Genomic DNA, 15,353 nt, shown 5'->3' on the forward strand with positions numbered 1-15,353 from the left:
AAATTTTATACCCCTCAGACAGGGTTCGCAACTTGGGAGTCCTCCTGGACCCACAGCTGACCTTCGACCACCATCTGACGGGTGTGACCAGGGGGGCATTTGCCCAGGTTCGCCTGGTGCGCCAGTTGCGACCCTACCTGAACCGGGAGGCTCTCACAACAGTCACTCGGGCCCTTGTGACCTCTAGGCTGGAATACTGCAATGTGCTCTACATGGGGCTGCCCTTGAAGAGCATCCGGCGACTTCAGCTAGTCCAGAATGCGGCCGCGTGAGTGATTGTGGGCGCACCTCGGTTCGCCCACATAACACCCATCCTCCGCGAGCTGCGCTGGCTACCTGTTGATCTCCGGGTGCGCTTCAAGGTCCTACTTACCACCCATAAAGCCCTTCATGGCAGTGGATCTGCGTACTTGAGAGACCGCCTCCTGCCAATTACCTCCTTGCAACCTATTAGATCGCACAGATTAGGCCTCCTCCGAGTTCCATCTGCCAGTCAGTGTTGACTGGCAACTACGCGGAGGAGAGCCTTTTCAGTAGTAGCTCCGACCCTTTGGAACGATCTCCCCGTGGAGATTCGTACCCTCACCACCCTCCAGACCTTCCGCACAGCCCTCAAGACCTGGCTATCCCGTCAGGCCTGGGGATAAAGATCGTAATCTGTCCCCACCCGAATGATGAATGTTGTGTTTTATTTTTACTTGCACTGTTTTCATGTTTATTGTTTTATTGTCTTGTATCCCCCTCCCTATAAATTGTAAGCCGCCCTGAGTCCCCTCAGGGAAAAGGGCGGCCTATAAATAATAAACAAACTCAAACTCAAACTCAAATTTTGTGATGGAGGTGACATCATCATGACCTGAATTGGATGGCTATGCCTCTTATCCTCACAATTATCTTGGGATACTTGCATGGTGGATCAAAAGAGTTAAGATTGTAGCTTTGCCCTGTTTTTTACATGCTTTGTGAGAGTTTGCGGCAGCTCCCTTTGTGGCTTTTAAAAAAATCTTTGTCTGTAAATGTCTCTAGATCTGCTCTTTCTAAATTTGTAAATCAGTGTGGTTACTGATAAATGGTTGGGATATGCCAATCAGTCAAGATTTTAATTGTTAGTTTGGACTTACAGATTTAAATCAAAAAATAAATTGTCTTTAGATCAAAGCTGTGCACATACTGCTAAACTATAATGGTATGACTATAATCCATGTTGGCTGAAATTGCTGGAAATTACAATTTGGAAACATGGGTGTTGTGACTCAGCAGATGTCTGCTGAGAGCTTTTTCAGGATACAAAATTCAGTGTTGTGATTCAGCAGTTTCTGCTGAGAGTTTTTTCGGGATACAAAATTCAGTATGCAGCTGGGAGTGGTTAGAAGCAAGTTTGGAGATAAAGGGAGGGATGCTGCCACACCCCAGTGGCTGGAGTCAACGTTCCTTCGTGTGTTCCGTGTTTGGTAAAAGATTGTTTGATTACTAATCGTGATTTATGCCTGTTACACTTGGACAAGTGCTTTGGTGTTTCATGTAAACTGATCCATGAAGACTCCGGAAGAAGTGCATATTGCTTGTAAGAGTTTTGTTTTGAATTCTTATTGGAGATTTATGTTTATGTTATTTTCTGGGCTCAAAGCCAGTTTGAACTGAAAACTGATAAAGTAAAGCCTTCCTTTTAAGTTTGTCTGCGTTTGTTAACGAGCCGTCAAGGGGGGGTCAGAACACATGGGGATGGGCCATGAATTTCCTGGTTATTAAAATTTATGAAGAATTTTAATATTATAAAATTATATTATAGATCTCATCAGTTGACACAAGGAAAATAATTCTCATTTTTATTTTATTATTCTGTTCATCCAACAAATGCTACAGTGAGTTGTCATTATTACTATTTTTAGTTTGAAGTGCTGGATTTGCTAACATCAACCCAGATTGGAACTCTGGTAGTCTTGTCTGGCATTCTGACTGACAGCTCGAGGATGAATGCAGAGATGGAGGCAGCCAATGTGATGAACATTTTCCAAAGTCGAAAAGTATCTGAGCTCCAGACATTTCTGCTCAAAATCAGTGCACTTGCAGAACAGGTGAGACAAGGTTATCTGGTAGACTATTTTAGCAAACCAAAAATCATTATTGTGGCTATGGTTTTTATTTTTTATTTTTTAATTATTTGACAAAGTTGACCACAATCTATTTCTTGGTAAAAAATTTAAAAAGTGTGATAGACAGCATCACCATCGGATGAGTTGGTCTCTGGCTGACCAACTACACTCAGTGGAACAACATATGCGTGGAGGGAAGCATGCAGTGGGGTACAACAAGGCTCTGCCTTAGGCCCAATTCTCTTCAACATCTTCAGAAATGATCTAGATAAAGAGATAGAAGGAGGACTCATTAAATTTGCATATGACACCAAGCTAGTGGGAAATGTAACACTTTGGAAGATAAACTCAAAATTGAGAAGGACCTTGACAGATTTGAACACTGGGCCCTATCCAACAAAATGCAATTCAGTGGTGAGAAAAGTAAGATTTTACACTTAGAACTGCATAGGTACTGTAACTGTGAGAGGGATCTAGATATCTTAGTGGACAATCACTTAAATATGAGCCAACAGTGTGCTGTAGTTGCCAAAAAAGCCAATACAATACTAGGCTGCATCAACAGAGGAATAGTATCTTGACCACATTAAGTATTAGAAACATTTTATGCTGCTTTGGTAGGACTCCACTTGGATTACCGCATCTATGTTTGGTCACCATCATGCAAAAAAGAAACTGAGATTCCAGAAAGAGTGCAGAAAAGAGAAAAAAAGATGATTAGGGATCTGGGAGCTAAAACATACGATGAACTTTTGCAGGAATTAGGTATGTCTAGTCCTGTGAAGGTGAACCGAATGGCACGTGTGCCACGGGTGGCACACAGAACCATATTTGGTAGCACGCCAGCCATCAGCTGATTTTTTTCACCCTTCTGGATGGCCAGGGGAGGCTGTTTTTGCCCTCTCCAGGCTTCAGGAAAGCCTCCAGAGGCTGAGGAGGGTGAAAAATGGCCCCAACGGCCCAACCCAAAGTTTGGGAATGATCCATTTCTGGCTTCTGGAGGACCTCTGGAAGAGGCTGTTTTCGCCCTCCCCAGACTTCAGGAAAGCCTCCGGAGCCTGGGGAGGGTCATGTGCACATGCTTGGGGTGGTGGTGGTCATGCACATGTGCGCAGGTGAGCGTGGAGATTGAGTGGGTGCCTATGCGTGATGTGCAGTTTTGGCACACAGTAAAAAAAAGGTTCATCATCACTGGTCTAGTCTAACAAAGAGAAGGACTATGGATGACATAGTAACAATCGTCCGATATTTGGGGGGGGGGCAGTAACAGAGAAGAGAGTGGTCAACTTCTTAAGGCACCTGAGAGTAGGACAAGAAGTAACAAATGGAAACTTATCAAGGAAAGAGCCAGTCTACAACTAAGGAGAAATTTCCTGACAATGAGAACAATTAATCAGTAGAATGGCTTGTTTCCAGAAGTTGTGGATCTCCATCACTGGAGGTTAAGAAAAGATTGGACAGCTATTTCTCCAGAATGGTATAAGGCAGCGATGGCGAACCTTTTTTGGCTTGCGTGCCATAATCAGGGGGAGCCCAGGGGGGGGCGGTCGCGCATGGGCGTGCTGCACCCATAATGCAATGCTCAACACCCCCCAGCGTGCATGTGTACATGACAGCCGTAACCCCCCATTTTTGCATGCTTTTTTCGCCCTCCCCAGGCTCCAGAGGCTTTATAGGAGCCTGGGGAGCGTGAAAACAGCCTCCCCACCCCCCTGGAGGCCCTCCGGAGGCTTCAGGAGCATCCCTGAAGTCTCCAGAGTGCAAAAGAATGGCTCTACGGGCAAATTAGAAGTTTGGGAACTGACTTCTGGTTTGCTCATAAGGCCGGTTTAAGCCCTGAAGGCTCCAGAGGGCCTAATCCGGCCCTACGAGCAAACCAGAAGTCCTATAGAGCCTCTGGAGCCTGGGGAGAGCGAAAAATGGCCTGAAAAAAAGAGGCTAAAATCAGCTGGCATGCGCTGGCCAGCTCACGTGCCCTGACAAATGGCTCAGTGTGCCACCTGTGCCACGTGTGCCATAGGTTCGCCATCCCGGGTATAGGGTCTTCTATAGCAGGGGATTGACTAGAAGACCTCCAAGGTCCCTTCCAACTCTGCTATTCTGTATTGGTTTAATGACATACTATACATCTGCCTTTTTAAGAATTAACAGATTTTGAAATGATAAAAGCCAATGGTTGTTCATTAGTTACACTGATATTCCTTTTCATAAGAAATGGCAAAAAAATAAACCAACGAATCAACAGAATTGAGGAGTATAGTTTGACCTAGAGTTACTAAACCTGGAGATTGAATTGGATTTTTGCTGAGGCTTTTAAAGTGAAGAACTAGCATTCAGTCTATTATCCTACAATCTTGAAGGATTTAAGTCAGAACCAAGCATCTTTTTGCTCTGCATGTTCCTCATCCAAAGCTTCTGCCACTAGTGAATTACTTCAGTAAAAGAAATCAGAAGCTTTTCAGAAGATGGAATGAAAGCAGTTATATCAAAAAACCTAACGTGGCTGGACACATTCAAGCCACTGATAATGCTAAGCAACATTAAAATGGACCGAAATTTCCAGGTTGTACAAATGCAATTTTAGGCTTAGTTGATCTGGCTGAAATCCTCAACTTAAACAGTTCATTTAGTGACTGTTCATAGTTACAACGGCACTGAAAAAAGTGACCTAAGACCATTTTTCACAGTTAAAACCAATTCAGCATCCCCATGATCAGGTTATCAAAATTCAGATGTTTGGAAACTGGTTCATACTTATGACTGTTGCAGCATCCCAGGGTCATATGATCCCCTTTTGCAATCTTTTGACAAGCAAAGTCAATGGGGAAACCAGATTTACTTAACAGCCAGGTTACTAACTTAATAATTGCAATGATTCACTTAACAAGAAAAAGCATAAAATGGGGCAAAACTCACTTAACAAATTCTCACTTAACGACAGAAATTTTGAGCTTAATTGTCATCATAAGTCAAGGACTACCTATATGTTATGATAATTTAATCACATTGCGCCTTCTAAAAACAACTACAAGTAGTCCTCAACTTACGACTACAATTGAGCCCAAAATTTATGTAGCTTAGAGAGTCATTGGTTAAGTGAGTTTTGCCCTATTTTACAACTTTTTTTGCCCCAGTTGTTAAGTGAATCTGAAGTTAGATCCACTGCAGTTAGTAACACTGTTGTTAACTGAATCTGGCTTCTTCCACTACCTTTGCTTCTCAGAAAGTTGCAAAAGTTGATCACATGACTCCAGGACATTGCAATGATCATAAGCATCTGAAATTTGATCACATGGCCATCAGGAAGCTGCAATGATTGTAAATGTGAAAAATGGTCATAAGACACTTTTTTCTGAAACTTTGTAACTGAATAATCACTAGCCACACTGTTGTATGTTGAGGACTACCTGTATAAAAGCATTTTTTCATGGACAACTTGAATCTCTGTATTTGTTTTTTCACCATTTGTCTGCAGAATAACTTAGTAGAAATAACCAACGTGAGAGTCCGTGGCATCATGCTAAAGGGAATCTTTCAAATCCTAAAGCCACATTTTTACTTCATGAGGATAACTGATTTGGAGCTTTGGTTTGGTAGGATTCTGACATTGTACCTGCCCGCCATCACTGTTCAAGAGCTGAAGATTCTTCCTTCTCCATCCAACTGCACCTACTTGCATGTTATGTAAGTAAAATTTGCAATCTAAATTTCCACAGGTTATTACAGTATTTTATGTGTGCATGGTGAAGGAATGCTAGTGGCAGAGAGAAAGGAAGGAGATATTTGGAAGGGGAATCTTTAAAAAGGAAGTGAGTATTAATTACTCACTTAATTACAAACATCTTCACTATCATATTTTACAGCTGAAATTATTTTGGGCTGGTGCAGGGGGAGTGGAAAAGAAATCATGAAACATATTTCCTTGCTACTAGAAATTAGTCTTTAATACACCTAATTGATTTGAGGAATTTGATCATACTTTTCATTAAATATATTCATTGAATCAAATTGATGATTGGTTCAGTTCTCAAATCATACAGAACAAAATCAGTTCAGACAATAACACAATATGATACAGAGGATTTTTTTTTCAGATTAACATAATTTAAAATGGTCATTTTCCAGAATTAATTGCAATTGCAATCAATGAATTGATCTGATCTTCATAACTGACATTAGATCAGACTCACATTCTCCAGAGTAGCTTGTGGGAGGGTTCAGGAATGGGTTAGTATCATGTCAATCTGCCCAGAGATTGAGTTAGAATTGAAGCAATGCATCTCTGCTTCCTCTGCCTGGCTCCAGTTTAAACTCAGTCTCGGCCCGATAGAGACTATTTTGTCTTGGCTCCTGATTTTTTTCCTAAATCAACCTTATTCTTCACGCATTCCTGCACCTTCCTACCTCCTCCCTTCTGAGTCTTCTTGCTGTTCCTTTCTGGGTGGAACTTGAATCTTACCACCAGAAGGAGAGAGCGAATGCGGAGCCGCTGGGGCAGCTATTCCAGGCTCCCTGAGACCATGCACAGGTGGGCTGCTTCACTAGATGCTGCCTACAACCCCATTCCATCCGGGGGTTATGCAATGCTTGCCAGGCCTGGGGACTGCTCTGCCGCTGTACTGGGGACAGGGCCTGGCCATCAAGTTCTGGCCATGGAGTCAGCGACCACCATTTTGAAGCCATGCGGCCGGTGATCAGAAGAGACACATGTGGGTGGGTTGCAAGGATTGGCGGAGCTGCCACTCATCGCAGGGGATTGTGCTAGTGAGGGTGTTTAGAGGCAAGATCTCCCGCTGTACCAGGGATGGCCTCTCTCCAGACTACCTTGGTGTTTTGGGGGGGGCTGCAAAGCCGGAGGCCCCCATTTTGGGGAAACACGTGGAGGCGAGGACCACGTCGATGGAGTTGCGGGAGCCGACTTTATCTTTTGGCTCACCGCGTGTTCCTGCACATTCAGGCTGAGGAGTTGGAGGTGGCAGACTTGAGCGGAGATTCTTGTCGATCGTGAGTAGCACGTGGCTGGAAAGAGTGGCTAAAATGGTGGACGCCTTTCCAGAGGAATCAGCAAGCTCCTCAGTGTCCCATGGGGACCTCAGTCCATGCGAGGAACCTTCCCAACCAGCTTCCTCAGTAAGGAGAGCTAAAACTCCAGCTAGGAAGAGCTCTTCCAAGGTCTCAAAGAAAGGTGGCTTTCGTAAACAAAATATTTCTGAGGCAAGAGTTATCAGGGCTGGGAAGGAGAGGATGGCCAGGAACAGGATCACCTCCTCCCCATCAAGATCCAGGTCACCGTGCAGGCTTTCCCCAGTGTCTGGGCCCTCCCACCGATCGCCTGGATCTCACAGGGGCTCCCTTAAGGACATCATCTCCCTGTCCCACCCCCTGTCGCCTTAGGTTCCAGAGGCCTATCAAGGGGATCCGTTTAACTGCCTATCATCAGGATCAGTACCAGCCCAGCATAGGCCATGATTAGCCCCTTGGTCTGCTCATGCTAGGTCTGATTCAGAGCCTCCCACCCTCTCTCCATCCATTCCTGACCTTCCAGAGAGTTTCAGGCAATTGATTGCACAGGGAATATCTTAAGGTATTGCCTCAGGACTGCATCAGAAAAATCAACCCGCCCAGCAACATTCTTCCTGTGCGACCCCACAAAGTCATCCACACCAAATTGAAACTTTGGTTGCTCAGGAACAAAGGCCTGCTTCTCCATCTATTGCTAATGCGGGTTCCCTCTTAGAGGAAGAGGGACAGAGGGAGATTGACCTCTCGGATGATGAGGCTACTCTAACACCTGATCCTCCTGCATTTACAGGCCTCTTTCCTCCATCTTTATTAAGTCTCTTCTCCGCAAAGCCAGGGCCACCGCCAACCTCGGAGGTATCCCTACTCCTACAACAGGTGCCTGTGCTCAGCAGGTAGTGGGCAGGGGTCTTTTCACCAAGCCTCAAGTAGAGAAGGAGGAGATCCCAGCCCTTCAATTATTCCTCGATGTGGTCAAGAACCAGTTGGCATTCTTGGGTTAGGGAGCTTTCCCTAACCCCGGGGGTAATGATTGCAGATTTTACAATCTTGAATCAGATTTTTCACAGGCCTTACCAATGCCTACAGTTGATGCTCCAGTAGCGGCTCTGGCTTTGTCTACCTCCCTTGTCACGAGGGACACTTCAGATAATCTCAAGACGGGGGACAAGAAGGCTGAATTAACTCTGCACAAGACCTTCCAAGCAGCGGCCTGGGCCATTACGGTGGCCACCTCGGCTTCCTTTTTCAATCGCACTACCTTGCTCTGGGTTATGCCAAATACAGGAGCGCATTCCTGCAACTGATGTCAGACTGCACCAAGACGTCAATAAATTGATGGCTGCAACCCAATTCTCAGCAGATGGTGCTCTTAATGCTGTTATGTATGCTTCCAGGGTGCTTTCCTCTTCAATCACCTCCAGACATATTCTGTGTCTGCGGAGTTGGCAAGCAGATGCCAGGTCCAAATGGCAGCTGGCATCCTTATTCTCAGGTGGATCCTTGTTTGGCGCTTCTCTAGGTCCTATCTTGGTGGAAGACAAGAACGATCTGTTAGACAGGCAGATAGACAATATCCCAGGGATAGATGCAGGCATCAGACACAGAGTAAGTGGCCCTTTTGAGGGTGGAGTGGGGGTGGCCGTTCCTGCCATAGGGGTAAGTGATTCGGGATAAAATCACCCTATAGACAGCTTCCTCACTTTGTGTGCGGATAGTTGGGATTCCATTCCCTTGGACGCATATGTGCTCCATACAGTTAGTTTTGGCTTACAATTGGAGTTTTTCTCCCACCTCCTGAACCATTTCAGGACTTTTTCTCCCTCCTGAAACAAGGTCATGTGTCAACTTATGAGGCTAGCTATCCAGCATTTGCTGGATATCTGGGCAATTGAGCTTGTTCCGGAGGAGCGGAAATGATTAGGATTCTACTCTAATCTAATTGTGGTACCTAAGAATTCAAAAATGGGGGTGGGTGGAGGGCTATTCTCGATTTAAAACTTTTAAATTCTCGTCTGGTGTACAGAAAGTTCAAAATGGCGTCCTTGAAGTCCTTTCTAGAGAAGATCAGGGAAGGAGACCAATTGGCATCGATTGATCTTATGGGGGCTTACCTTTACATTATGATATTCCAGGAACATTGAAAGTTCTTTAGGTTCTCCAACGGTTTGGGGTCCATTACCAGTGTAGGGCTTCTCCCTTTGGCCTTGCTTCGGTGCTTAGGATGTTTACTAAGATGCTGACAGTCTTGGCCGCCCACCTTCGCTTGGCCCCAGTCCGTTTGCAGTGCTACCAGGATGATATCCTCGTTCAGGCAGCCACGCCCACGCAGACCTGGAGAGACCTACCATTAGGACACTTCAGGCTCTAGGATTCTCAATTAATTTCAAGAAGCGCCATCTTGATCCTACCACCAGGCTGCAACACCTGGATGCTATCATTGATACAGTGGGGAGCAAGATCTTCCATTCCCCCGACCGTAGGGATAGAATAATGCAGTTGATCAAGCAGATCTTCAGGGCACGTTCTGTCCCCATAGCACTTCTATCCTGGCTTCTGGGGAAATTAATTTCCTGCATTGCGATTGTGTCATGGGCTTGACTTCACACCAGACCACTGCAGTGACTGCTACTTCCTCATCAACGAAATGGGAACAACCATACCACCTTCAAGATTTGTGTGCTGCCCCAGGTCCTTCTGTCCTTCCGCTGGTGGACATTGCATAAAGGCTCATTGTTCAGAGAGCCAGTCTGGATGACCCTGACTACAGACGCAAGACTCTTCGGGTGGGGAGCGCTTCTGGACTCACAACTAACCCAAGGTCAGTGGACTCCATCGGACCTGCGACGCAACATAAGTTGGCTCAAACTCAGAGCAGTCCATCTGGCTCTTCGCCATTTCAAAGTGCAAGTCAGAGGTCACCACCACATCCTCGCATTAACAGACAATGTGGCCACCAAAGCGCACATAAACAAACAGGGTGGCACCCACTCACTAGTTCTATGGAACGAGGCATTGAGACTGGGAACCTGGGCGGAGCGGCACCTTCTGTCACTAAAAGCAGAACACATTTCAGGCGTGGAGAATAACCAGGTCGATTGGCTCAGCAGAGCCACAGTGGACCATGGCGAGTTGCAACTGCATCCCAGACTCTTCGACCAGATCTGTCAGAGGTCCGGACAGCCGACCATGGATCTGTTCGTGACACCTGCGAACGCATAAGTTCCCAGGTTCATCTCCTGGTTTTCATCCCAGGAAGCAGCTGACCGGACAAGCTCCTCTATGCCTTCCCTTCCCTGTCCCTCATTCCAGGGGTCTTACAGAAGATTGTAGCAGAGAGGGAAGAGGTCATCATGATAGCCCCATATTGGCCTCGGAGGCCTTGGTTCGCAGATCTAGTGGGGCTGTCCGTATTACGTCCGCCAGATGCATCTCTGAGATCAGTGTGTTGTCATCCAGAGCTGACCTGTGCATTTTTCATGACAATAGGGTTGTTCTCAGGCTTTACCCCTCTTTCCTACCGAAAGTTAACTCCCCCTTTCATAGGGCTCAAGAGGTGGTACTCCCTGATTTTTGTCTGGCTCCCTCTAGGGAGAGAGAGTGTTTATGGCATCACCTGGACATTAGGAGGACTCTACGCATCTACTTGAAGCACACTTCACCTATCAGGAGGTTGGAAGCGATCTTCATTTTTTTCAAGCCGCCTTCATTGGGGGGCAAGGGTTTCTCCCACTACCATCGATAGGTGGATCAGAACAGCCAAAGCCAGGGCTTAGAATCTTCCAGTGCCTGCCAGCATTACAGCGCATTCCACAAGGAGTGCTGCCACCTCGGGGGCCTGGTTAACCCAAGCTCCGATTGAGGACATCTGTAGGGCGGCTACATGGGCATCCCCATTACCCTTCATAAAGCATTATAGGCTGGCTGCATACGCTTCAGCTATGGCATCCTTGGGCAGAAGGGTGTTACAACAAGTGTTAGACATCCCAGGGGCTCAGGATCAGTAGATCCCCACCCTTGGACACCAGCTTTGGTATGTGCCATTCCTGAATCCTCCCATAAGCTACTCCAGAGAAGAACAGTTGATCTTGCCTCAACTGTATTTCTTGGAGTCTCGTGGGAGGGTCCAGGCCCCACTCTAAAAATGTACATAGTTGACGTTAGTCCTTGTGGACTTGAGCCAAACTGTGTGGGTCATTGTTAGCCTAGGTCAGTTAGTGGCCTTGAAAGGGGAGGAGGTTTTCTTCTATCCTTACCTTCCAGGTTCTCAATGAAGCTATGACCTCGTTTAAACTAGAGCCAGGCAGATAAAGCAGAGAGGCATGGCTTCAGTTCTAACTCAGTCTCTGGGCAGATTGGACGTGATAATAACCCATTCCTGAACCCTCCCACAAGACTCCGAGAAATACAGTTCAGGTAAGACCAACTGTTCTTCTAGAACAGGGATCCTCAAACTTTTTAAATGGGGCCAATTCATGGTCCCTCAGATTGTTGGGGGGCTGGACTGGGTGGGTGGGCGTGGCTAGGTGGTCCTGTGACTTGGTGAGCATGGCTAGGTCATGTGACTGGGTGGGCATGGCCAATTTAACAGTCCATTGACGCCTATTTTTTTGACTCCTGGGGTATCTGTGCACCCCGTTTTTCACACACCCTGACCTCCAGAAACATTATGCAGGCCAAAACCAGGCAAAAATAGCTCATATTTTTGGCCCAAAACAGGCAGTTTTCACCTGTTTTTTCGCCTTCTGGGGCATCTGTGTGCCTCATTTTTTACTTCCCCTGCCTCCAGAATGTCTCTGCAGGCCAAAATTGTTGGCCTTTAACTTTCAGTTCCAGCCTGCGGGGCTCATGAATGTAAGTCCTGTGCTCAGCCGAAGGGTGGGTGGGGAATGTGGGCAGGGCAGCCTCGTGGTCTTGTGTGGGTTGGATTGATGGATTTGGTGGGCCGCATGCAGCCCGCGGGCCATAGTTTGAGAACCCATGTTCTAGAATTTATAATCTTAATACAGAAATTAATTTTCATGCATTTTCCCCAAGACCATACCTTCCAGATTTTATTTTAGTTATATAGTTGGGAATTATACTTCCAAATGTCTAGCAAAAACCAGGTTACAGAAGGGTGGTGGCAAAGAAAAACCATTGAGAAGATACATTATTGTCTCCAAGAAAGAATTTGGTTCTTGCTTAGTGACAATATTCACCCCCCACCCTTCAAGCCTCTGAAGTAAAAGAAATCAGTGCTGCATATGATAACATAAGGACGAAAAGAAGGAAAATGTCTACTATTACTACTACTTTGATTTCTTGTAGTGTGAAAGGATTGGATCATGTATTTGACCTAATGTTGGTAGAGACCAAAACTGAAGTGGCCCAGTGGATTAAGACAACTCTTCAGAAGATTGGTGAGCTGTTTCCTTCTGTTTCCTTTTTTTAACTCATGATCGATATGGAGACTTTTTCAACTATAAGAGGAACTTCAGCAGTTTTGGGAGATAATACTTTCTCCTGCATTTTTTGCCCTTAACTCACACATAAAATCAATATACAATGTGCTTTGTTTTAAAAGCTGCATGTAACATACACAGAAAATAATCCAAGAGTTTGCATTATGGAAAGACCTAAATCTAAAAATATTTGATATCTATTATATTACATTAAATGTATTTAATTATGCTGATTTTTAAAAGAGTAATATAGAACAATGTAGAAATGAACCAGCCAGTAAATTAACATGGGAGAAATTGGCATAGACCAACAGAAGTAGAGAATCTGTTCCATCTATACCACATATAGTACACACTGTCTGTCTGTCTGTCTGTCTGTCTGTCTGTCTGTCTGTCTGTCTGTCTGTCTGTCTTTATGTGCATGGATGACAATACAATTCTTTTCAACATTTTGAAGTCTGTTGCTACCTTCATTTAATTTCAGACTGTCATATAACAGAAGACTGGTTATCCCTCACTTTCCAGAGATTCAGATCCATCGTTAACCTCACAGACCTGATGGCGATTGATTCCAACTTCAATGGGGTATGACATTTGCTAACCAGACTAAAATTTATTTGGCCATTTTTTCCTAATGAGCACATAAATTTTACTCACAAGGACAGTGTTTGCACAGCAAGCTAGAATGGAGTTAGAGCCTTTGTGGTCAGCATGCTATGTTTATTTGTTTGGGAGAGCACATAAGGAGAATGCAAGATCAGAATTTCTGTGATTTAATCCTTGACAAGATAAAAATACACATGTCCAATATATCAAATTTAAAAAAGAATTGTACTAAATTGTATGAATGCATCCAAAAGCATGTTCTTCTTTTGCCTGTAAAGGTAAATGTGGCAGTTGCACTATATGATAATGTATTTAGTGTGTTGTGTAAATAGATGTTCTATTAATAACATATGTGTGAGGAACTGCATACCTAAAGCTCAGACTTTTCCTAAGTCAAAGTTCAGTCATTTCTAGATTAGAACCTACATATAGTTTTTACATGCAAATCTATAAAAACATTCTGCCTCGGGATCTCTGGTAATGCTATCCCATTTTATTCCTCACAAACTGGAAGAGGCTGCTAGGTAGGAGATCCTCTGCCTAGGAAGGTACTACCATTTGGCAAAGTGAGGCTGCTGTCTCTGGAGCACTTTGTGTCCAGGTCTTGGCATCAGGCTCCTCAGTCAGTACCTCAAGGAAAACTCTTTTGCTCTCCTGTGTATCTATCTTGCCTAATTCCATCTTCTTACTCATTCCATGGAGCATCCTTGGAAAACACCTCTGGTAAATGAGATGGGGAGAGAGGCAACCTCTTTTGTTACACACTAGCAGCCATCATCTAGCCCAGGGATGCATATTGATCCACTAATGCTATATTGCAGAACAGACAAACCAGCAGGAACTGGGTGGTGTGAGATTTAATGGACAGGGCTGGGTATGCCATAGGGCTGCCCCATACCTCTTAAGAGCCAGTTGGCCCTGTACCTCCTAAGCCAGATAGGTTATTCTTACTACATTGGAGGAGCCCTACTCGATAAGATCAAACTCAAAGTGTATCTAGTCCAGTGTCTCGACCTTCTACTATTCCTTTCTCATGAAATATAGGACTGTGTGCCACATACATTGTCCTGAATCTCTTAAAATCTAATGTGTGCAAAGTTATTTCCAGTTGCTAGTATCATGTGCCAACTATCTCTGAGTGGAGACTACACATAGTGCCATCTTACTTTTTGACTCCACCTTCAAAATATCTTAGTCTATCAAATGTAGGTTAATCAGTGAACTCTGGGCCATTTGAATTCAATTGTTTTTGAATATGACATGATGCTGATCCACTAGATATGGTAGAAAGCAAAAGGGAAAACTTTCTATCACATTGTACTTTACTTCTCTCCTTTAGATAGCTCACCTAACAGAACTTTCAGTTGCTCAACTCGCTCAGCTCACCATGACAGAAGAAGTGCTGAGCTCCATTGACAAGGTGATGAAAGTCTTTCAAAGACTGGGCCATTTCCCAAGCCTTGATGCCTTAGCAGCATATTGGGATGAATTCAACATTGCCTTTGAAAAGGTACAGCTATCTTTAAGAAAAACTTTAATTTGCAGGAATAATTGATGCAGATTTTAAAAACTGTTCTAAATCAATGACTTCTATGCTTTCTGGTTCCCATTTGGGATGGGTAGGCAATCTAATCCTTTTTTAATTTATGCATGATTTAGTGATGTGAAGTTGGCCATTTGATTGTATCTGTTGCAAATAATAGCAGTATGCTTCTGTCCTGATGGATTCTTGTATTCAAAGAAATATTGCAGTCATTTAGGGGACTGGACCTCGGGTATTGCCACAATCATACCCATGCTTCAATATGTACCCATTGAGACTCAGGATATTACAGAACTGATTTCATGGAAATGTAATAATCATGAATCATATCTAAATAATGTTGGGTCTAGTAATTCTCAAAAACGTGAGAACTTTCTGTACTAAAATTTGCAAGGCAGCCACACATACCATGTGTTCACAGTCATTTCCCCAGATTGAAGAAAAAAGAACATCCATATTAGTCAATATTGGTCAGGCTATTTTCCTTACACAGGAGCTGTAAGAAATCTTTTGGTCAAACTCTTTTGATGCCTAGCTTCCAAAACTACAAGTCATTTGGGTATGAAGATCTGCAGTAGCTAGCAGTAATTTGGACAAATTGCCTTTATGGTCATAATTCATCCATTTCTCTCTCTTCCTAAACATCCC

General features: G+C 44.4%; 1 protein-coding gene across 1 annotated transcript in view; it reads left to right on the forward strand.

Moving 5' to 3' along the window:
- Positions 1 to 15,353, forward strand: part of LOC106551790 (uncharacterized) — a 110,716-nt gene that overhangs the window by 9,957 nt on the left and 85,406 nt on the right. Inside the window, exons 7-9 of the mRNA XM_087728907.1 lie at positions 1,890 to 2,075; positions 5,569 to 5,777; positions 12,423 to 12,514. Of these exons, the coding sequence (XP_087585033.1) occupies positions 1,890 to 2,075; positions 5,569 to 5,777; positions 12,423 to 12,514 (487 nt within the window). The remainder of the gene's footprint in view (positions 1 to 1,889; positions 2,076 to 5,568; positions 5,778 to 12,422; positions 12,515 to 15,353) is intronic.

This window comes from Thamnophis sirtalis, unplaced genomic scaffold, assembly GCF_051295495.1.
Source record: "Thamnophis sirtalis isolate CommonGarterSnake01/CBP01778 unplaced genomic scaffold, rThaSir2_p1.2 scaffold_14, whole genome shotgun sequence".
NCBI lineage: Eukaryota > Metazoa > Chordata > Lepidosauria > Squamata > Natricidae > Thamnophis > Thamnophis sirtalis.